Consider the following 25,051-nt stretch of genomic DNA (forward strand, 5'->3'; position numbering starts at 1 on the left):
ACACCAACAGAATGTGTTTTAAGAGATAGAATGGGAGTACTATGGAGCCCTACATACATATTTTCGGGTTGGGATCGTTTGGTCGAATGCATTATGGTCGAATGTCATTACATCGAATCCATTAGGTCGAATTGCTAAAAGGTCGACATGATTCTAGGTCGACATGGGAAAAGGTCGAAATGATTCTAGGTCGAAAGGTCATTAGTTCGACAGGTCATTAGGTCGACAAGGTCATTAGTTCGACATTGTCTAGGTCGACATTCACAAAGTCGACATGGGGTTTTTCACTGTTTTTTTACCTGAATGTCAACACAGTCGACATGGACACAGTTTAAAGTGCACTGCATCCCCTCGCATCGCTCGCTGCGCTCGCTATGCGTCGGGCACGGTGCCTCGCTACGCTCGGCACACTATTTTATTCTCCCACCACGCCCTAGTGGATGGTAGGGCATGAAATACCGCCTGTCAGCACATGTCGGCTCAAAAAACAGTGAAAAACCCATGTCGACTTTGTGAATGTCGACCTAGACAATGTCGAACTAATGACCTTGTCAACCTAATGACCTGTCGAACTAATGACCTTTCGACCTAGAATCATGTCGACCTTTTCCCATGTCGACCTAGAATCATGTCGACCTTTTAGCAATTCGACCTAATGGATTTGATGTAATGACATTCGACCATAATGCATTCGACCAAATGACCGCATCCCATATTTTCTACAAGTGATTTTAAATAAGTACTACTATTTACTACCTCTAGGGTGTAGCCTGACATAAGAAATACAAATGATCATGCTGCAATCGCAGTCAGACTTGCCAAAGTGATTGTAGAGCCACAGATGCAGGAATATAACTTTTTTTTTTTTAACAACCCATGTCAAATAGTTACCATTCAGCAAAAGTTATTTGTTTGAGTATTTTGGAGATATACGTATTTTTAGTAATTTTTCAATAGTTTTATACACTTAGTTTTAATATTTATTGTAGAGTAATATTGAAATTACAGTGCAATTAACGTTCAAATAAACAAGGAGAAACTCACTTTTATGTTCTGAAAGGACTGAATACAATTTTTGACACAGACAGGGCGGCTTCTTCCTTCTTTCTATACATGGAAAATTCTAATTCCAAACTTGCCAAACTCAGCACAGTCTCAGCTCCATAATAGCATGAGACTGGCTCAATGGTATGAAACTCAACTTCTGCTTGGAGATCCTCATATAGGCCCTTATTCTGATCGGTGCGGTAATATCCGCGTGCGTTCGTGCCGCCGATGTTTTTTGTCTGCGCATGTGCAGAGGCGTCTCTGCGCATGTGCGAGCGGGGCGTACGGCCAAATCCCGCATGAAATGTGAACACTCCGAACAGGGGGTGGAGAGGGGCGTGAAGGGCTATTTGGGCTCATTACCATATGCATACGCCCCGCGTTTCATGGGCGTTCCCATGCAAACGCTGGGCGTACGTATGGTAATGCGGCCGTGACGCACGTGTAGGGGGCGGACATATGACATCGCCGGATGTCTGCTGCCCGCCCAGATCCCTGCTTTTGCACGGAAAAATGTCCGTGTGGTCTGAGGTTGCGGGAGCTGGTGGACCACTCGGTCCTGCATTCGATGGTCTGCGACCATCGAATGATGGGGGAGGTTCCCTGAGATGGAGGAGGCGTATTCCGTGAAAAATACACGTGCGGTCCGTTCGGCCAGCTTCTTACCGCGTACGGACGGAGTTGGCGATCCGTATGGAAGGCGGGGTTTCGCACGCACGGTCCTGGCCGCATAATAGGATCCGGCCGCACCGATCAGAATAAGGGCCATAGTGTTGGCTAATGGGTGACAGCCAGATACTCTCCTCACCTCATTTTAATTTCATCTCCTTTTTGTTTAATGGGCTATGATTTTATTTGCATTTGATAGCATCTGTTTAAGGTCATCACCACAATATCGTAATTCGGTACTTATGTAGTATTTGGGCTGCCGATTTTGTGATTGTATGCCTTACCTTAAGGCATACAATCAGATGCGATGCGATGCGATTCGATGCGATTTTGCATAGGATTCAATGTTAAGAAGGTCCTGTTCATTTCCCCACTATCCAAGTGGGCATAGAGTTGATTTTATATAGTGTGGCGAGCACAGCGAGCCACCGAGCCCGAAGCGTGGTGAGCGAAGCGAGCCCCGCGAGGGGCCGCATATTTCTTAAAAAGTATTCTGTGTCCCCTCGCGGGGCTCGCTACGCTCGCCACGCTTCGGGCTCGGTGGCTCGCTACGCTCGCCACAGGTTTATATCCAACTCCATGCCCACTTGGATAGTGGGGAAAGGAAAAGGAACCCTTTTTCCCATTGAATTCTATGTTAAAATGGATTCAGACCATTTTAACATTGAATCCTATGGAAAAATCTTGACCATCGCATACGATTTGGTCGCATGCGATGCGATGCGATCCGATTTCTAAATCGGACGCCCAGATACTACATAAGTACCCGTAATTCTATTCTATTTCTATGCAAACATCATTTGGTAAATCAACTGTCATATTGTAAAGTCTCTTTATTGAGTTAGTTGGTCTATAGCCCATTGTATAATGTAACCCTTCATGTGTAACTCTCATTATGTTTATATCTACTACATTTGTATAAAGTGTTAATGCTTCAATAAGAAATACATTTGGAAAATACAAAGCAATTATTTTGTATGATAGAGAAAGTAGGGCCACAGTGGCTGTCTAGATGGGACAGTAGGCCTAATTCTGCATGGATCACTAATTAGAGCATTGCACCAGGGCCCCTGAGGACTAAGGGGCCCACTGCTGTGTTGCATACTGTGAACTTGGGTTTGAGTGGAGGAGGGGGGCCCAAATTATAGTTTTGCACCTGGGCCAACTACTCACAAGTTCCGCCACTGAATAATACCCCTTTTACACCAAAAACTCGGATCGGACCTTGGTCTTTGAACACGGGTGTTTCCAGGGTCGGACCCTGGTTCATACCCCATTTACACAGCAATTCGACCTGTGTCATACCAGGGTCTGCACCATTTACACTTGACCTGGGTCAGCCTGCCTTTCCTTGTGGATGTCATTACAAATGGCCTGCAGCAGCAGCAACACATCTCCCCCCCCCCCCCCTGCAGCATCACATCAGCCCCTCTGCACATCATCCTCCCCCCCTGCAGCATCACACCATCCCCCTGCACATCATCACTCCCGTGCACATCAACACCCCCCTGCACATCATCACCCCCCCTGCACATCATCACTCCCGTGCACATCAACACCCCCCTGCACATCATCACTCCCCCTGTGCACATCATCACACCCCCGTGCACATCATCACTCCCCCTGCAGCATCACCCCCCCCCCCCTGCACATCATCACCCCCCTGCATATCTGCATATCATCACTCCCCCTGTGCACATCATCTAAGGCAGGGCTGGGCAATTGCGGCCCTCCATATGTTGAGGAACTACACATCACAGCATGCCTTGCATCAGTTTCAGCATGGCCACATAGCAAAACTAATGCAAAGCATCCTGGGATGTGTAGTTACTCAACATCTGGAGGGCCGCAATTGCCCAGTCCTGATCTAAGGAAACATTTTACAGTGAAATGCATGCAGTAGCTCCAGAATCTTTTTAGGACCACATTCAACTTATCTTTTTAATGTGTATCATTAAAATGTTGCTGACTTATATCTGCATAAAGGCCTTTATTGGTCGGCGGCCATCGAATTATCTCTTCAGTGCTTGCAGATCTGAGACACCTCTATGGGTGCTCGCACACAGCAGCTGCACATGCGCGTAAAAACCTATGCGTAGTCCTGAACAATCGCTCCCACGTGCGAGTGCGTGGGGAACCGATTGAATATGAATAACCCCCAAAAAATTTATTAATATTATATTATAATTGATATTGTGACTTGTTTAAAAAATGAAAAGGGTCAGTCAAGGAATTCCTAATTTTCCTAAATTAACCATATGCTAATGTAAATCTGTTATTTGCTCTTGCTGAGTATGAGCTGGTTTTACAGTTACAGAATTTGATCTTGGTAAATGCAAGAGTACTCCTAACAGTTCTGTGTTCTGCTACTACATAATGTATAGGCCCATGTGTTTACCAGTGGATTATCATCTAATTTCCGATGAGTCCATTGACTGGAGCAAACGACTCTTGACTAAGGCCAGTATTCAATGAGAAAAATTTGCCGTGTTTTATGGCGAGTTTGTGCTATTTTCGCGTTGGAAGGAGCATTTTGCTCTCCAAAAGTGAACCACCCTATTCAATGTGATATTTTCGCCATCTTTTTAAGTGATTTTCGCCGTGTCGCTCCGTGTAGCAATTCTCCATCTTTTCATGGAGAACTGGAATGTGAACTTTTAAACTAAAAGGTTTTTTTTTTAAATTTTGGTGTCAAAAAAATCAGGATTTTTTTTCTGTGAAGGGGCATGTTATTTTTATTCATGTGCTTATAGCACATGAATATATATATTTAATTTAAAAAAAAAAATTTATTTATTTATTTTTTTACACAGAGCAGCCAGCAGGGGGCCGGAGCTCTCGAGCCGCTCATTAGATATTCATATAATCACTGCACCCGATCATTACATATGCACGATCGGGTGCAGTGAATACTAGGTCCCCCGCTGGCTATATGGGGGGGAAGCTTGTGCTGCCTGGGTCCCGGGGAGCCCACCTCCCCTCCACATATTTTCTGGGGCAGCCAGGGAGACTTTAATCTCCCTGGCTGCCACCGTCCCCCGGCTCCCTGCCAGCTCCCTGCCGCGGACGCTCGTCCGCTGCAGGGGTTAAGACTCGCCGCGAGTGGCGGCGAGTCCTAACCATATTGAATAGTGGGAGCAGGAGAGGCAGCGAGCCCTCCGGAACAGGGCAAGTGCATGGCGAGAGAAAAAATCTCTTGCCATGCATGGAGAATTTTTCACGTTGAATACTGCCCTAAGTAAGGCCACGGGTAGTTAGAAGAAAAACTCAGTACATAGGAAACCTACCAAAGCTTAACAGAATGCTTCACTGGCATAGAGCAAAATCTAGATAACATAATGAGCTGGAACACAAGACTGGGTTCAGGGAAGTTTGAAGAGAGGAGTCGGCTCCTGTGCAGCCTTTCTCCCTCTCATCTGTGCAGGCAGCTCAATCTGACTACATTGTTAGCTTGAGTTGCCTGCTGATGCGCACCACGATCCTCGATCCATAGTCCATGCAGAGTCGATTGATAATTGTCCCATCTGCAAATTTGCAGCCCAGCAATGAGTTCTGAATAACCCCCTATAGTGTAGTGCTGTGCATGCTGGGAGCAAAGAGATGGGAGATGTGTCCCTCTCTGGACAGTCTCTCCGTTCTCCCTGTCTTATGTACTACTTACCCAGGACACCATAATGCCCTTCCAGCTGGCAATAGTATGCAGTACCTGCAGTTAACTGGCCATATTGCACTAAATCATGTGATTATATGGGGGGTTGGGGGCTTGAACTGCATTTACATATTGCAAAAGGCACTATGAATGGTATGTCCTGATTTTTAGAGTTCGGGGTGCAGGGTGTCCTGGGTTGACTTTACCTGCTTTGGGGCATCATATTGTATCATCTATACTAGCACTTTTTTAACAACAAATTGTTTTATGTTCTTCTTCCTATGTAACACTCTAAACACATAGCTGCTGCTTCTTGCTAGTGTAATTTGTCATAAGGGGCGAGTTGAGATGTGTCCTGACCGACACTGAATAGCTCAGCACAGATTGCTCAGCACACAGCTCTGCAATAGCGATGTGTGCTGAGCAATCTGTCACTGCCATGTTCTCGATATCGCCCATCGCATCGCAGACCATATCGCATGCGATGCGACGCGATATCGGCCGATGTTCTACAATGGCATACAATTTTAAAATTGTATGCCATTGTATATGGCATACAATGCCATACAATGCGATGCGATTATAAATTGTATAAGCACCCTAATGGGTGCTTACAATGCTTAAATGCACCCCCACGCCACCCCCCAAGTATAAAAATGAACCCGAAGCGTGGCGAGCACAGCGAGCCCGCGAGGGGCGGCGGTATGCGTCCCACGACCTTTTCATACCCCACTATCCACGTCGGCGTGGAGTTGATTTTATAAAGTGTGGCGAGTGCAGCGAGCCACCGAGCCCGAAGCGTGGCGAGGGGACGCGGATACCTTCACAGGTATCCGCGTCCCCTCGCGGGCTTCACAGGTATCCGCGTCCCCTCGCGGGCTTCACAGGTATCCGCGTCCCCTCGCGGGGCTCACCACGCTTCGGGCTCGGTGGCTGGTTAACTTTTTGACCATTTGTTTATTTTATTAATGCATACATATATTCTGTTTTCATGTAGTGGTGATTTCGCCGCGTCGCTTGAGAGATCGTGAGACGCTGAAGAGAAAAAGAGAGGAGGCACAGGACAGAGACACTTTCCAGCAGGATTTTGGGTAAATTATCAAGGGAAATAATGAAATAATTGGTTGCTCCATTTTAAAAGGAAATTAGAAATATGCCTTTTAAGATACAATGGGGGAAATTTACTAAGATGAGTGTTCAATTTCAGATGAGATGTTGCTATGGGCAATTAGATACTATCTATTCTAGAACAGGCATGTCTAAACTGTGGCCCTCCAGCTGTTGTGAAACTACACATCTTGGAGACTTGCATAGTCTCCGTGGCGCTCACAGCACACACTAAATTAGGGAGTGCTTCAAAGATCATTCGATGGTTGGCAGGCACACACACAAGGCTGCGAATGGATGTTTATGCGAAACATCCATTCCCAACGCTGCAGATAAAATTGCTCATTAGCTTGAGGGGGCAGGTGTACAGCCGCACGGCACTACAGGGCTCGCAAAGCAGCAAACTAACGTTGCTTTGCAAGCCAACCAGAATGAGGGCCTTAACCCATTGTGTACTTCATCTGCTAAACTGTCCAGGCTAGCAACTGAGCTGATCTGATCTCACAACAGTTCCAGATTAACGGGTCGACAGTGTCTAGACCAGGCATTCCCATCCACGGTCCTCAAGGCACACCAACAGTGCATGTTTTGTAGATATCCAGGCTTGAGCACAGGTGAATTAATTCGTATCTGAGGGATTCTAATTAAGTCACCTGTGCTGTAGCCTGGATATCACTAAAACCTGCACTGTTGGTGTGCCTTGAGGACCGTGGTTGGGAATGCCTGGTCTAGACAGTCAATAGGTCATCACCAAAAGGTCAACATGCACAAGGTTGAGAGTGACAAAAGGTTGACATGCAGAAGGTTGACAATGACAAAGGGTCAAAATAGAAATGGTCAACACATTTATTTGGTGACATTATAAACATTTTATCTGACAGTAATCTGGGACATATATATATACAATTTAACTGGTATTGGAGCTCCACCCCGGGGAGTAGTAATATCCCCATTCCTTCTAATGTGAAGGAACAGGGGACATTTTTGGAAACAGTAGGGCATACAGTGCCTGATTCAGCCAACATGACACTTTGAAAATACTAAAGATATGCCAGATAATCTTATTGTGTATGTTCAGCATTAGAGGTCAGATATTGCTGTGTGTAATGTATGTCCAAAATTAATGTTAATGTACAGTATCCCATTATTGAGTTGGCTGCAAAGTTGAGTTGAGAAGGTAAGGATGTTTTTTAGTATTCAGCATTTACAAAGTCAGAGCTGAGCATTTACAATTTTTATTTGTTATAAATATATATATAATGCGTGACATAATGTGGGGTTGGCCAAACCAGTCCTCAAGATCTACCAATTGTCCACGTTTTCCAGACAACCTAGCTTATAAACAGGTGTAAGCCGTTACCAACTGTCGCATTTTCAAACATGTGCTGCATTCATTCCTAACTTGACACATTCTGCAGATCTACAGGTAGTCTGGAATACATGAACTGTTGGTAGATCTCGAGGACCAGTGTGGAAAGCCCAAAAATATTGGATAGCATTGCTGAATGACAGCACTAGTGTCATTGGTTAGATTTCAAACAGCCCTCTACAGATGGAGCCGGACTTACCCATCCATAAAGTGTCCCTTCTCGGCACAACGTTTGCTGAGGCTCGTCCAGAATGGGATCCTCATGCATCCCTGTCTCAGGGAATGGCTCACTGAGACGTATTGCTCTGGTGGGCCAATGGGATGAACAAATGCTGCTCCATCTGTATATTATTTAATTTTTCTTCAAAAGGCATAAGTATTGATGCATGTAGCTTCCAGTTCCCAGTCATGTGACAGACCTAATTCTCTTCTATCCCTAAGCCTATTCCTAACCTCTGCCTACATTCTAACCCTAACCTCCAACCCTCAGCCTAACCCTAATGGTAATGACATTATGGTTAGTATGCTGTAGGGAATATACTTTATATAAATTACAGACTGAATGTGAATGAAAATTGAGTTTGTTTATCATATACATTTTGCATCCACTTTAGAAATTATTTTTTAATTTTCAGAAATAAAGGCCAGAAGAAATTCAAAGGAACTGGACGTGGGAGAAGGAAGCAAGTCAAAGAACCAGAGCCAGAGCACGAACCAGAGAATAAATGTGAACACAAACCACAGCTTGAATCACAACATGACTTGGAGTTCGAAAGGAAGTCTGACTTAGAGCCGGAAGTCCCACAAGAGCATATACAAGAACCTCTGGAGCATCAAGAGCCATTTGCACATGTGGCTGAAGATGAGGCAGATGTGACAGTTGTAATACATGAAGAGGATGATGGATACTTTCAAGACAAAACTATCTCCTTTCTAAAAGGTAATATCTTCTGGAATAAAAGTTGGCTTGATATTATACAGAAAGAGAAATTGTGATAACGTGCTTATTTTTGTTCTATTTTATAGATCTATTTTCAAAATAAATGTATATTTCAGTGCAATTTATTATATCCCATCAGTCTCCCTGCACACCACATTGTCCTTCCTCAAGACCTCTGTCTCTTATGTCAAAACCTCATCCTTTTTATAATTGCACAATTGCCAGCACACTCTAATGTAGGACTCACAAACACACACACACCTGTCATTTATACTTCATTTGAAAATGTCCCCAAAGCAAAATCATTATCTATTATGTTTCCTATAAAACTGCCCTAGGGTAAATTATATTATCCATTCAGGCTTTGTGCAAATAACCCTCATTCAGACTTCCAGGATTGATTCTGTAGAAGATAAAAGACAGATTAAAGAATATGAAGAAAGTCTTTCTGCACAATAATGACTGTTCTAGGCATGGATTGAGGTTTACAGATAAAAGGATGAATGACAGAGATTTGGATGAGGTTATTTGGAAGAAAGGATGATAGATGTTAGTTATATGGAGGAATGACATAAAAACAGAACCTCAGGCAAGAGAGGATATTTATATGAAGATTTTTAACCAATTTCGAATGCAGCCACAAATCACAATTTGTATAAAAACTGTGTATACATCACTGTGTATACGTCACTGCTTACATGCGCAAATGGCATGAGTGATTCTAAATCCTACACATCTTAGACCAGATAGTTGATGGCGGTGCTATCACACAGATTTGTCTAACCCAGAATACGGGATGTTTACATAGGAATTAGAATCACCTGTAATTGTTATTAACTAAATTATATCCATTATATATTTAGCCAAGGCAGCAACACAGAAAATATCTGGAAAGTATACATGGTAGAACCCAACAGATTTAAACCTGTGATAGCAGCATAATGTGGTTGCACCATACACTAATCTCCTAGGGTTCAACATTAAAAATGCAGGTTCACTAGAAAATATTTTCCAAAATCCTATTACCTCTTATATAATCAATTTAGAGTTATTGTATGGGTTTGAAAAATAAACTGACTTTATCCTTGCAGAGGGTGGATGGCCAAACTCCCTTTTATTGAATTAATCATTTAGCATAAGTATTGTGTCTCTAAATATGGGAGCATTCATTCTTTCATTTTGCAGTTTCTCTCATGAAATGTAATATTGATAATAAGGTACATATAGATATGCAGTTTGCAACAGGTATTACCATGACAAAGTAAAAATATAGATAATATTCAAGCATAATAGTCAATGAAATTGATGGTTAAAATGTAAATTGTTTCTTGTGTGGACAGAGTAACTGCTGCACGTGCCTGTCCCAATGGCCTCTATGAAGTCAGGGATGGGGAACCTTTGGCCCTCCAGCTGTTGTTAAGCTACACATCCTAGAATGCCCTGCTACAGTTTTGCTATTTGGCCATGCTAAAACTGTTGCAAGGCATGTTGGGATCTGTAGTTCAACGACAGAAGGGGCCAAAGGTACTCCATCCCTAGAGTAGGTAATGCCCTTTTATAATGGTTTCACATTTGTCACAAAATAATTTTTTAACCACATTTCCAATAGTTTATTTTTAAATCAAAGTTTGAGTTTTGAAGTTTGAGTTTTATGGTGTGTACACAGTGAGATTCCCTTGCTATTCGCCTTGAGATTCGAGTGCTATACAATCTTTGCTATCTCTGTACTATTTACATACAATTCATACAATCTATATTCGATTTGCACTATATAGTCATTGCTGCCCTGTCTATCTGGGCTTCGATTTGTGCTGTCACGGGAGTGCGCATCGGGATCGCAAGGTAAAACACCTGTGCGATCTGCATACGATCTGCATGCGATTTTGACTATATAGTCAAAATCTAATGTCAAATCTCACTGTGTGTACACAGCAACTATGTTTAAATCTCCCAAACTGGTAGGTTAATGCTTATAATGGTACCTGGATGGGATAAGTGGGTGGCTAGTGCTGTTGAGTGAAGCAGCTCCGAGCTGATCATTAGTAGCACAGATGGGATGGAGCTGCTAGTATCAACAAGCCTTAAATGTGCCATGCTTTTCTAGTTTTTATTTGTCTACCCGATTGCACTTATAATTATGTGCGCAGTAACGTTTGTTCTGTGCATTATTACATAAAAACATTGAGATTTCAGTGAAATGAAAAGCATTATGGCCTTGTCTGCCACACGTAAGGAAGAGAAGCATTCAATCACTTGACAGTTTCCACAAGACCAAGCAGTTCCAGTAGAGAGAAATCACTGAGTTTTCCACACAAATACTGGGGCAGATGTTACAGGCTGTGGGGCAGATGTATTAAGCATTAACAAGAGATAGATGCAAGGGTGATAAAGAGAGATAAACGTCCAGCCAATCAGCTCCTTACTGACTTTTTTCAAACACAGCCTGTAACATGGCAGTTAGGAGCTGATTGGATGGATGTTTATCTCTCTTTACCACCTGTGCATTTATCTCTTGTTAAGGCTTAATACATCTGCCCCTATGTTTGCTATATTTGTTGTTCCCACACTGATGGTAGGGATAAAAAGCTGCTGTTTAATTGTATACTGTATGCAGTTCTGATCTCACTGTTACCCCACATCCAGCTTATATAGTAGAGCAGAGGTAACCTGTATGTACATTTTCATCTTTTGTATTACCAGATACAGAAGAGGTGGCAGATGTGTATCCTGAACCAGCAACTGCTGCGCCTGAGGATCTGAGCTTTTCTCTTAGCCCTGAAGAAGAACATCAATACTACAATCCACTACTTTAACTTTACCATTATGCAAGCATAGAGTACATATAATAATTATGTGATACATGAAATATATGAATATATTATTGTTTAAATCAGTTTTTTTACTTGTGAAAGATGACAAAAGCAGTCCTATTTCTAAAAATATCATCATGCACCACTCATATAATTTTAATTTAAGAACAAAGCTCATACAGAAATAAAACAGATAAGCTGAAATATACAGTGTGTACAAACTGCACAATAAATAAACATACATTGATAACTTATCCATTTTCACATTTTGTTTTTCAAATCCGATTTTGTACTAAAATTTGAATTTAATTCAATGCATCAGTGAAGAATGTCTCAATAAATGTGTTACAATATCACCATAAACATATATAGAAATATACAATAATATTAGTTAATGATAACAGTAATATTCTAAAAAATTACAAATAAAATAAAATTATAAATAGAATACATAAAAATTGTACATACATTTGTGTTTAACGGGATTAAAGGAATATGAGAATATAAGGTTGAGGATTCTGTAGGAACATACGGCTTTCATAATGTGGTTTGGAAACATTTCCAGATATGTTACTTGACAGAGTTAAATTAAATCAATAAAGCTTTCCCATTATTAAAAAAAAAAATGTTTCGCTTGTTTTGCTTTCTGGAGAGAAGCTTCCAACCAATACATACACATACACATGCTAACACAAAAATAAATAATCTAAATAAATTGGAACATAAAGCACTAAAGAAACAAATTACAGATTCCTCCATAATCATTAAAGAAGCAGATACCGGAGGAGGCCTATTTATACAGGACAGGTGTGATTATATTAGAGAAGCACATACACAACTCAATAATACCGATTGTTGCAAAATTTTGACTCACGATCCCACAATCACTTTAAACAGAATTAACAGATTTATTGGAAGAAGCATTAGAAAGCAGTATTATTACTAAAGAGAAATACTGTTTTATTTATTTCCCACACCCTGTCACTCCCATTTATTACCACCTTCCCAAGATCCATAAATCACCATCATCACCTCCCAGGAGACCTATTAGTTCTGTTGATTGCTTTTTACAACCAAAAGGTGTTGTCACTGAGATCACACATTAAAGACACAACTCAATTTTTGGAAATGATACAATGAATAGCATGGAAAAACAGTTATGCATTTTTGACATTAGAAGTAACTAGCCTTTACACAAACATTCCCCGCCAACTAGGGGCTCAGGCCATGTTGGAGAGGCTGAAAAAGGATGGTGATCTCAATGACAAACATATCACATTTCTAATACATTATATATTTGCTATTTTAAAACACAACTATTTTCTTTATATGGACACTATTTTTTTACAGGTAATGGGGACCAGGTCCGCGCCTAGGTATGTTAACTTCTTTATGGGCCAGGGCGTAGACAAGCTCATTTGGAGGTGGAATACAATGCATCCCTGGTCCTCTATGGCAATTACATAGATGATTTATTTTCCATTTGTGATGGGAGGGCACTTTTAACACAGTCCTTTGTTACTCACAGGAATTCCAACTTCTTTCATCTCACTTTCGCCCTTACCTATCACCCCACATAAATACATATTTTGATTTAAAATTCACAATTAAAGCTAATAGAATGCACACATCCAATTACATTAAAGAAACTAATACAAATTCTAATTTACACTTCCACAGTGCACATTGCGCCACTAGAAAACAAAGATCCCCTAAGGAAAACTCCTTAGAATTAGGAAGAACTGGATAGGATTTAGATAAGTCAGGAGAAATCTATGATACATTCTTTTTTTAGAAAGGGAATATCCCGAACATATTGTACACTACCATTCAAAGGTTTGGGGTCACGCAGATCATTTTGTGTTTTACATGACAACTGACTTTTATTTATCAAATGAGTTGCAAAATGAATAGAACATATAGTCAAGACATTGGCAAGGTTAGAAATAATGTTTTTTTATTTGAAATAATAACTTTGCTTTTGTCAAAGAATGCTTGTTTTGCAGCAATAACAGAATTGCAGACCTTTGGCATTCTAGATGTTAATTTGTTGAGGTAATCTGAAAATAATGTCACTTCACGCTTTCTGGAGCACCTCCCACAAGTTGGATTAGAATGGTGGGCATTCCTATTGTCAAATGTAATTAACATCAATAATGTAAAATTGTGATATGCTGATGTATTTTTTTTTTTTTTATTGTGCATATGAAAAATTGGAAAAAATAAAAAGTAAAAAAAAAAAAAAGAATGGTGGGCATTCCTTGCGTACCAGACGGTCTGGTGACTGTGCTGGCCACTCCATTACAGACAGAATACAAGCTGCCTGCTTCTTCCCTAAACAGTTCTTGAAGTCTGTTATAGACGAAACGCAATGCACCTTCAGTTGAGGAACAATCTGCTGTTTATTCTATACCAAACTGTTGAATAAACATTTAAATAAAATAAGTTTGGACAATTACTTATACTGTATCTGCTTCACTGGATTTCAGACTTGAATACCATTGATTCTGGTTTAACATACAATTTGTATCTTAGGTTTTTGTTCCCTGCCTTCATTGAAAACAGTATTAGTATCATTATATAGTGTTAGTGTGGATTGGAATATATATATATATATATATATATATATATATATATATATATAGAAGTAGTGTTGCGGCTTGGCAATCCAACTCAGTAATACAGCCTCCCAGGTGCCCTCAGGATACAATGGATAGCCCGGTGGTATAAGAATATACACAAACAGCGGCACTCAATGGGTTTTTTTAAATGGTGTATTCAAGCGGTCCAACGTTTCGGGGACTAGCCCCTTTGTCAAGGTTTGTTTTCCTGCACCTTGACAAAGGGGCTAGTCCCCGAAACGTTGGACCGCTTGAATACACCATTTAAAAAAACCCATTGAGTGCCGCTGTTTGTGTATATTCTTATACCACCGGGCTATATATATATATATATATATATATATATAAAGCGAAAAAGGGACCCCAACCGCGCACACCTATATGGTTGCGGCACCTCTGAAGGCCCCCTGTTAGACAGGACCCAAATTGGTTTAGAGATGAAGTAGAGTGTGGTACAGAGTGCGCTACCAAGATTTAATCCACAATTGTTAAAAATATGATAAAATTTAATGACACAATGCCTACAATAGGCAACATAAAATACATATAGACTTTTTTACAGCATGTATTTGTCAATTTCTCTGATTCAGGTTATATCTGTGATGAAAGCAAAGTCCCAACGCGTTTCGTCAGATAGTTGACTTCATCAGGGGCTTACAAGCAGGGTTTGACAATCCAAATAACACTTCGTACAAAACATTAGTTTTATACACACTTTCAAATCGGCATCAATAATTCATGTACGGTATAGCATAAAAACCCAAATGTAAAAACAGCCAAAAAGCTTTTTTTGGGCTGGTAACAATGAACAGACAGTTATTTAGACTCAGTACATGGGGGTTGGTGTCCACCCCAAAAAGCAAATGTGACCACAGTCCAATTTTCCTCCAATAGTATAGGCTTATATAAGTCTGGACTACCGGATGTGCACTCTTTGGATTCCAAAGAGTGCACATCCGGTAGTCCAGACTTATATAAGCCTATACTATTGGAGGAAAATTGGACTGTGGTCACATTTGCTTTTTGGGGTGGACACCAACCCCCATGTACTGAGTCTAAATAACTGTCTGTTCATTGTTACCAGCCCAAAAAAAGCTTTTTGGCTGTTTTTACATTTGGGTTTTTATGCTATACCGTACATGAATTATTGATGCCGATTTGAAAGTGTGTATAAAACTAATGTTTTGTACGAAGTGTCATTTGGATTGTCAAACCCTGCTTGTAAGCCCCTGATGAAGTCAACTATCTGACGAAACGCGTTGGGACTTTGCTTTCATCACAGATATAACCTGAATCAGAGAAATTGACAAATACATGCTGTAAAAAAGTCTATATGTATTTTATGTTGCCTATTGTAGGCATTGTGTCATTAAATTTTATCATATTTTTAACAATTGTGGATTAAATCTTGGTAGCGCACTCTGTACCACACTCTACTTCATATATATATATATATATTTACTTCTTATCTTATAATCCACATTAACCTGAATACATGGAAAAATAGTTGACCACCTTAAAACTATCTTCCACCATCTCCACGTTGCCCTTCGTCTACTTTTCTTCTTACCCACTCTCCTCTCTTTTTCATAATATTTGCTGTGTTAGTATATTATAAATCTTGTTTACTCAATAATGTCATAGCTATCTGCCACATTTTCTGATTGTTTTGCTCTCTCAATATTTTGTTGTGTTCTTTACTAAATGATTATTGATGTTCTATATGATTCATTGAATAAAAACCGTTTATATAAACAAATTATTTGAAATGGTCCTGGAACCACTGATTTAGGCTAGAAGGCATATCAGTAATGGAAAAATAAGGTAACAATAGTCAAATAATAAGGGTTGTTTGACTGGTATTAATTATTTTTGGTTATATTGAAGTATAGGATTGTGCTGCCAGAATATACTATAGCATATGCAGGGATATGGCATGACTAGATAAGAGAAAACTTACAAAATGAAACAACTGATAAAATATTAGCTATTTATATCGATCTTTATCAGCGGTGCTACTCTTCCACGGCCTGGACTCAGTTCCCTGGCCACAGGAGCAAGATAGTGTCATAATATATTTATGATCAATAAGGTACTGTACACATCCAGTGCTGCCGCAAATTCTATTATATACTTTATTTTAAAGCGTAACGGAATATGCTGCGCTATATAAGAATAAATAAATTATATTATATACAGCTCAGACGCTATTTTTGCTTTAATCCATAACCAAGATGTCCACCATTTGTTATTCTGCACATATGCAGCACAATTGTATTTTCTGTTAGAGCACCACAGTGGGACACATACTGTAGCTCAGTAAGACCCTATGATATTATGTACCCCACATCTACCAAACCTGCTTGTATTTGCACCACCACTCACATACAATTGCCAGCAACAACTATCTACTCTTGGTGGAGCCGCTCACTGTGCTTGAAACTCATTTCACCACAGTGTTAGTGAAGTAGTGCAAATAAGAGTTGCAACCTAATTTATGATAATTTTCAAGAAGGTTGTCCACAATCTTAACATAGTTTCTAGGACTTCTGTTACTCAAGAAGCCATAAACGGGATTGGTACGAAATCCCGGCGGTCAAAATCCCGACACTGGAATCCCGACCGTCGAAATCCCAACAAGGGGGTGGGCGTGGATCGCTCACCCTTGTGGGCTCGCTGCGCTTTTATTTATAATTTATTTATATATATATATATATATATATATATATGGGGACCAATGTGATTATTTTTTTTATATGGGGCCAATAGGGTTGTATTTTTTTCTTGGGAAGCAATGTGTTTTGCCCTGTGGGGATCTCATGGTGTGCGTTGGCAATTTGAAAATCTTATTTAGTGTGCTGCAAGATAAAAAGGTTGAAAATCACTGCTCTAGGCCCTTTATATTCACCTACAATTCTATGCGGCCTGTAGCTATGGGTGGATTTCAACATCCTCCACCTTTACCACACTTTTCCTGTGACATTTCATACTGATTATTGCACACTGCTCCAGCATTACTGAAAATATGTAATTCTAGTCAATATTACAACTTTGCCTTCTAGTTAAAGTTTGTATTGCAGCTGGTTGGATTACAGTATTTACTACCATTGTTTCTGGGACATACTGATAGCAGCTTCTGTCACAGAAAAATCACCTATTTGATTGGAAGCATCATCTACTACTTTACAATCTGTTGAATATTATGGTTTGAAGCCTCAACATAGTTACCTCACCAGAAGTGTGGATTCTTCTTTTGATTAGCCTCTGTCACTAGTACCTAAAGAAACTTAATTAGTTTATTATCATTGACTCCTTTACTTTTTATATAGATACATTTCTTTCTACCCCTTCCTTGACGCAGCCCTTTCAACAATGACAGGAGAAGAGAGGGGATGATTTGAACATGGCTTCTGATTCTGAAACTGTGGCCCTTTCCCCGCCTGCAAATAAATCTGTAGCTCAACAAGAGATCTATCTTACTTACAATGATATTGTGTACACCATCAAATCAAGCATGAGACCACTTCTATCCCAAGCAGTCTATGATATTGCATCCCAACTACAATCCATAGCGTAGAAGTTGAACATAAAGTAGGCAATATGTTTCATGATGTCTCACATCTTAAACCTGTAGTCATCCATAAATTGGAGAAGGATACCTATCATTCTATGGAATTAATTAGATGACCTAGAGAACTGGTCTTGCAGGAATAATATTCGCCTGGTAGGGCTTCCGGAAACAATTAGGGTAGTTTCACACACTCCGGTTTTGACCGGACGGCAAAAAGCCAGACAAAGTTTTAGCCGGATGGCAGAACCTTTCACATGCTCCGGTTTTTAGCCGAATAAATCGTGCGCTTATAACATCACATGGGGGTGGGTTAAAACAGTTTGACTGGCATGTCCAGCCTGACTTCCTGTAGGCCCGCCCCTCTCACTTTATTAGCCGGCAGTACTGTGGTGTGTAAAGGCGCCCATTACCTCCACACCACACTGAACAGGGAGGATGGGACGGCCACGGCACGGCAGCCGCCCGCTGCAGTGGTAAGATCTGGCTGCTACCCAGCGGCCGCGCTGTGACCGTCCCGTATGAATGGACAAATAGCAGTCCATTACTCACTGCAGAGATGACACGGCTTTTAATGCGGTTTTGCCATCCGTCGGCAGCCGCATTGTGTGAAAGAGCCCTTAAAGGTCTTGCATTTGCTCACTTTGTATGGAACACTCTTCCTATTCTATTGGCTATTGAAACTGAATGTCAAGAATTAAATATCAAAAAGGTATATTGATTGGGACAAACTGCACACCTACATCTAACTTACCTCGGGTTGTTTTATTTCAGTGTCTTAATTACTTACATAAATAATCAATTTGGCCTTGAGAAATAAGAAATGTATTCAATGGCAATCTGATACATTGTATATTTTTCAAGATTTCTCTTGAGCTATCCTGAGCCAAGAAAGCCTTACCCCCGATCTTGCCCTCGACTGGTGGAAGAACACCGTAAATTTGAAAATTTGCATTGATCTATCCTGCCAAACTTACTTTTTGAAGCACAAAGATGATAAAAAGATAAATGTGCGGGGGGCGTGGCCTGATGGAGGAGCAGAGAGGACGCCATTCTGCAGAGCTCCCTAATAAAACCTCCACAAAAAGGCACCCAGTGGCTATCCTAACTCACCCCCTGCCCGGCATCCACCTTGCCTACCCAGCGTGGTCCCCCTGTAAGGAGACTCGCAGCGCTGCGGAGCCGGGGGTGGGAGAGATCCTACCTCGCAGGTTGCGGCCTGGAGTCCAGAGGAAGCAGCGGCCTCAAGTTCAAGCTGCCCCCCGGCGTTCAGGCTGCACTGCGCGCACGTGACGCACTCCGGAGCCAGGAGCACTCCAACGGACACCCAGAGCCAAGCGGAGGCCCCCTCTACTCCAGGGACGGAGCTCCCCCATAACACCGCTCAGCAGGCTGCCTGGGGAGAGCCCGGAGCTCCGCTGTTATCCATCTCTCCTGCCGCGGCGGCTATTTTGGATTCGGCCGACAGCTGCCTGACAGCCTAGCAGCGTGAACAAGGCGCAGAGACTGTTGGAGGGTTGGAGCTGGAGCTCCCTGCACCTCAAGCTGAAGGTACTGAGTGCCCCAGTTCCCCCAGCCCTATTATCAGCCCCCTGGGTTTGGGATCACCCCCTGGGCACAACCTTCCAGTGGGGAAGTGACCCCTGGTCCCCCCTGAGGTTCCTATGGGCGGGCAGCCTATAGCTGTACAAAAGCACAATTCAGAGGTGGACGGAATCCATCTCTGATTCACCCCCGGCCGTACCACGCAGCGTCGGGGCCGTATAGTCCACAGACCCGGTGCCCGGGACTCCTGCCCAGACTATCCGGTATCTGCACCCCCGAGGCCCCAACTGGACGAAATTCACCTGCCCCACTATACGGCAGTTTAGAGCTATCACTATTCAAGGAGGGATATACTGCCCAAGAGAACTGACACCATATAAAGGTCGGGGTCCCCCCCTCCAACTCCCCAAGGGTCAAAGGAGAAGACACAGTATATACTTACTTGGTGATACAATTACTGAAGGGCCTGACTCAGGAGTATTTACTACACACCTGGACATATTAACAAAATTTCACCACATTCAAGTGCCCACGAACTCAACAGCTTCAAATATAGCACAACACTGCCACCCAGAGGCCTTTCTCTGCAACACCTTCTAATATCAGCTTTTGAGCTCTCACACTTTCTACATAGTCTTCCCATAGTCTTCTACATGTCTTCCCAAATTCGTCAAAGTACCTGTGGGAGCAGGCAAACCCCAATGATGTTCTAAACCGTCTCCATGCTTGTCCACCCGGAGCCTTTGCAGATTAAAACCAGTTTACCGCCTGCATATTGTGCTTTCCACCATGTCCAGGCAGCAGCAGAGTAAAACAAAAAAAAACGCCCAACAGGGCACCATGCAACATCTATCCCACACGGCCTCTGGCCCATCATCAGAATCGCCCCCCCCCCCCCCCCTCACCAATGAATGCAAATGGTCACTCAATATCACCAGACGCCTTCTTCGCCACCAAAGAAGATATCCAGGCGATGATGACGGAGTTTAGTAAAACCCTCACAAATAGCTTCCAACAAATGTTCACTGACTTGAGAAAAGACATATCATCCCTTTCCACCCGCACGACTGGCCTGGAATCCAGGATTGAATCACACGCCAAGGATTTACAAGTTTTCTCTCAGGATATAAACTATCTGTACCGAGAAGTGGAATTCTTACGCGACAAAAATGAAGATCTTGAAAATAGGGATAGACGTTGCAACCTCTGCATTCGCAACATCCCGGAATCCGTCGCACCCAAGGATCTCGATCCATATCTACACCGTCTATTTTACAAATTGGTCCCCACTCTAAAGGATCAGCCCCTAAACATCGAACGGGCACACAGAGCACTTCGCCCAAAACCAAAAGACAGGGAACCCCCTCGAGATGTCGTTCTAAAATTCCTCTAATTCAAAGTCAAGGACCAGATTTCCTTCTCCTGTAGATCGCTGCCCCATATCTTATTTGAAGACTCCCATCTGCAGATTTTCCAAGATCTGGCCCCATCTACTATTATCAAAAGGAGAGAAATGAGAGACACCACCAAGGCCCTCCGGGATAATGGTTATAAATACAAATGGGGATTCCCATTCCGACTAATAGTTGAGGTGAATGGCCGACAAGTCACAGTGAGGGACCCCAAGGAAGGGAAAGAACTGCTCCACAGACTCAATCTTTTCGAAGCAGACACCAGTTTGACCGCCAGCGGCCCCGGGAGTTCCTGAGCCAGACTGTCGCGATCCCTCCAGAAGTTATCGTAAAGTATTAATAGACTGCGTCCCTTAACTCATAGTCTTCTGCTTTCCTACTTACCCTAGGGACTAAGGTTTCTCACAGGAGTAACCAGATGACCCTCTACTGACACTTTCCCTGGCATATTGTCTCCGAGGTGGGGGATGCTGTCCCCAACAAGGCTTGTCCCCTGCGCTTAGGTGCAGTGGTCAAGCACCCTCCCGATCCTTATCCTTACAGTTATAGATGTTTTTTCACTGTCATTCTGTTCGGACTATGTCACTATCCATGTATTCTGTTGTTTGGATATAAGTTCAAATGTTATACAAGTTATTTAACTATTAACAATTTGCAGGCCTCACTATATTTTGGCTCCGGGTGGATGGGCTGAGGCACTGTCTCCGTTCGGCCACCCCCCTCCAATATTAGGGACTACTGCAAAGGTTGGGACTCTCTTTCCCACCTTCTTTAAATTTATATAGTTCACAGTTAGTAAGCACTCCCTATTAGCGGGTCCACTAGGTCCGCTTACCGAGTAAGGCTTACCTGTTATCCCTAAGGACCCGCTCAAGGAGATCCTCGGGCCCCCATCTGAGGTCCCCAGGATTCTCTTCTTCATTCTACTTTCCTACATCCTTTCTATTCTCTCATTTCTATCTTTCTCTCACGCTTACCTCTCTTTTCCATACCCACCCCTCTCATTTTCCCTCCCTTGGCTGCCAGTCTCCGCGGGACGGACGACCGGCGATTTGCACCCCACCAACATGCCCATTAACGTGATCTCTCAAAACGTCAAGGGGTTAAACACCCCACACAAGAGATCCCTACTATATCGCACACTCAACTCACTGCATGGCGACATTGCGTTCATACAAGAAACGCACTTCAAGCACAACGCACATCCCTCACTAGTTTCTAGGCGGTTCCCCACAGTGATATACTCCTCCCACTGCACCAAAAAGAATGGAGTAGCAATAATGATTCGCTCTACAATACCGCTGCAGATTAATACCACTAAAATAGATAGAGAGGGTCGGTACATCATCCTGGTTTGCCAGTTAGGTCCTCATTTCATGACTCTGGTGAATTTATATGCACCAAATACAGGACAGGGGCTCTTTTTTCGAAAACTTTTCTTAGAACTTCAAACGATCCGCAAAGGTGCACTATTGATTGGGGGGGATTTTAACACGGTTATATCATCAGACCTAGACAAAAGTAACCCCACGAGCCAGTACCAACACAGCCACCCCCCGGGCAACCTAAGGAAACACATGTCCGAGGCTGGTCTCTTCGACACATGGAGGGCTCACTACCCGACCTCCAAAGATTATACTTTCTTCTCGAACCCCCACAGAACTTACTCACGTATAGACATGATTATGGGTTGTAGTAGTATATTGCAGTCACTGCTAAAAGTGGACATTCTTCCCAATGTATGGTCAGACCACTCGAGCGTCTTAGCTACTATAGACCCACTGGGTACTCAAAAAGGCCTTCAGACTTGGAGACTGAATGAAACCCTCCTTCGCATACCCCAATTTAAAGATCAAATTAACACCCAGATTCAAGATTACTTTCAATCTAACATCACAGACGGTATCCCCATGCCCACAGTATGGGAGGCACACAAGGCGGTGATCAGGGGAGCGATAATTAAATATGCCACACCCAGGAAAAAAACTCAAAACGAAAAGATCTCCTCTCTCACCTCACAACTCTCCCAACTGGAACAAACACACAAACAATCCCACTCCCCTACCGTTCTTACACAGATCCAAGGGGTCAGAGGGGAACTGCAATCCATCTTAGCGGAACGCACAGAGAAGTCTCTTCGGTACTTAAGCCAAAGATTTTATGAAAAAAATAACAAGTCAGACTCACTTCTGGCAGCAAAACTTAGAGCCCAGAGAGCTTCTCAAACTATTTATGCGATACGTAACGACCAACACACCCTTAGTTACGACCCTGGCCACATTAATGATTCCTTCTTTAAATATTACAAGTCCCTTTACAACTTGAAAGAACCGGCTTCTGGCCCTTCTTTACCATCAGCATTAGCACAGGAATACCTGGACACATGTAACCTCCCCAAACTCTCGAAATCAGCCATCGAATCACTCAACTCCCCCATATCACCAGAGGAATTAACTAGGGCACTAAAAACACAGAAGTCGTCGAAGGCCCCAGGCCCCGATGGGTTTCCTATGTCCTATTACAAATCTTCCTCAGGCTCACTGATCCCACAACTCGCGGTGGTCTTCAATAAAATCATGCAGGGGGAGAGGTTCCACACTGACTCATTGAAATCCGCAATCATTGTACTGCCAAAACCAGGCAAGGACCCTACATGTTGCACAAGCTATAGGCCAATATCACTCATCAATGCCGACATAAAGCTTTTCGCGAAAGTTTTGGCCACAAGACTAAACTCCTATCTTACCTCGTTGATAGATGCAGATCAAGTGGGCTTTGTACCCACAAGACAAGCTCTAGACAACACAAGACGAGCCATTGACTTGATCTCATACATCAACAAGACCAAATCATGCTTTCCTTAGATGCAGAGAAGGCCTTTGACCGTCTTTCCTGGCCTTTTATGTTCCACGCGCTGAGGACATATGGTTTCGGGGGAAGCTTTCTTTCTGCCATACAAGCTCTGTATCACGGACCAAGAGCAGTGGTCTCTACTAACGGCATCACCTCCCAACCCTTCAATCTGGGAAATGGCACCAGACAAGGTTGCCCTTTATCCCCTCTCCTATATGTCCTCAGCATCGAACCACTAGCAGCCCACATCAGAAAAAAACAAGACATTCAGGGGATAAATGTTCGGGGCTCCCAATACAAAATATCCCTATTCGCAGACGACGTCCTGTTATCTATATCTTCCCCACTGACTTCACTCCCAAACTTACAGGCCGCGCTAACACTATACGGTAATCTATCAGGTCACAAAGTAAATAACACAAAGTCAGAAGCACTGGCTTTTCATTTACCAAGCTCCACTATGGAAACACTAGAATCAAACTTCAATTACATTTGGCGCCCTCAATCGATTAAATACCTGGGAATACAGATAACAAAACATTACGGTCAACTTTTTAAAGCTAATTATATTCCTCTTTTAAACTCCATAAAAAAGGACCTTACAAATTGGACCCCCTTATGCATATCCTGGACGGGCCGGATAAATAAAATTAAAATGAACATACTACCCCGGTTGCTATACCTATTTCAAACTATACCTGTGATGGTCCCCACTTCCTTCCTCCGAGCCATTCAGTCTCTATGCGGCAAATTCATATGGTCAAACAAATCTCCCAGATTAAATAGAACCTGCCTTGCGAAGTCCTCGTCCAATGGAGGTCTAGGCCTCCCTATGTTTGAACGCTACTTCCAGGCTACGCAACTGAGCCATGTGGTAGCATGGCACACGCGGGCGGGTGGCAAGAAATGGGTGACCCTGGAAAGTGAACTGGTGGATTATCATTCGGTTTGCTTCCTCCCCTGGCTACCGCTGAAACTTAGACCAGCCTCAGTACTAGATACCCCTGGTGTCCACTCTGTGTTAAAAACATGGGACCACCTAAATAAGAAACTTCAGTTGGCACCCTACCCATCCCCTCTCACCCCCCTATGGCGACATCCAGACTTCCCTCTAGGATGCATTTCGCCATACTCACAACCCTGGATCTCGACGGGTATCACCCGACTCTCACATATAGTAGGGGAATTTGCCCCCCAAAACTTTGCAGCACTTTGTGAAAAATATGATAACCAGCACCTTAGGCATTTTGATTACCTCCAGATATCAAGCTTTGTTAACTCCCTCCTCAAAACTACCAAACCCAGATCACCGCTTCCCTTTGAACGGTTTTGTATGTACAACCCAGAAAGAAGAGGAGCTATTTCGTTACTATACTCCCTTCTGGCAGGCAAACCCCCAGCTAAAGAACCTTTTGAAATTGCATGGGAAAAAGATCTAGGTGTAACTCTGGAGGAAGAAGA

The 25,051-nt window shown here is 42.6% G+C and overlaps 1 protein-coding gene across 1 annotated transcript in view; it reads left to right on the top strand.

Moving 5' to 3' along the window:
- Window positions 1–11,845, top strand: part of LOC146072386 (uncharacterized) — a 30,865-nt gene extending 19,020 nt beyond the window's left edge. The window contains exons 2-4 of the mRNA XM_083179647.1: window positions 6,363–6,456; window positions 8,477–8,781; window positions 11,482–11,845. Of these exons, the coding sequence (XP_083035773.1) occupies window positions 6,363–6,456; window positions 8,477–8,781; window positions 11,482–11,594 (512 nt within the window). The 3' untranslated portion in view covers window positions 11,595–11,845. The remainder of the gene's footprint in view (window positions 1–6,362; window positions 6,457–8,476; window positions 8,782–11,481) is intronic.
- Window positions 11,846–25,051: the final 13,206 nt, after the last annotated feature.

This window comes from Crinia signifera, chromosome 1 (genome assembly GCF_055691185.1).
Source record: "Crinia signifera chromosome 1, ASM5569118v1, whole genome shotgun sequence".
Lineage (NCBI taxonomy): Eukaryota > Metazoa > Chordata > Amphibia > Anura > Myobatrachidae > Crinia > Crinia signifera.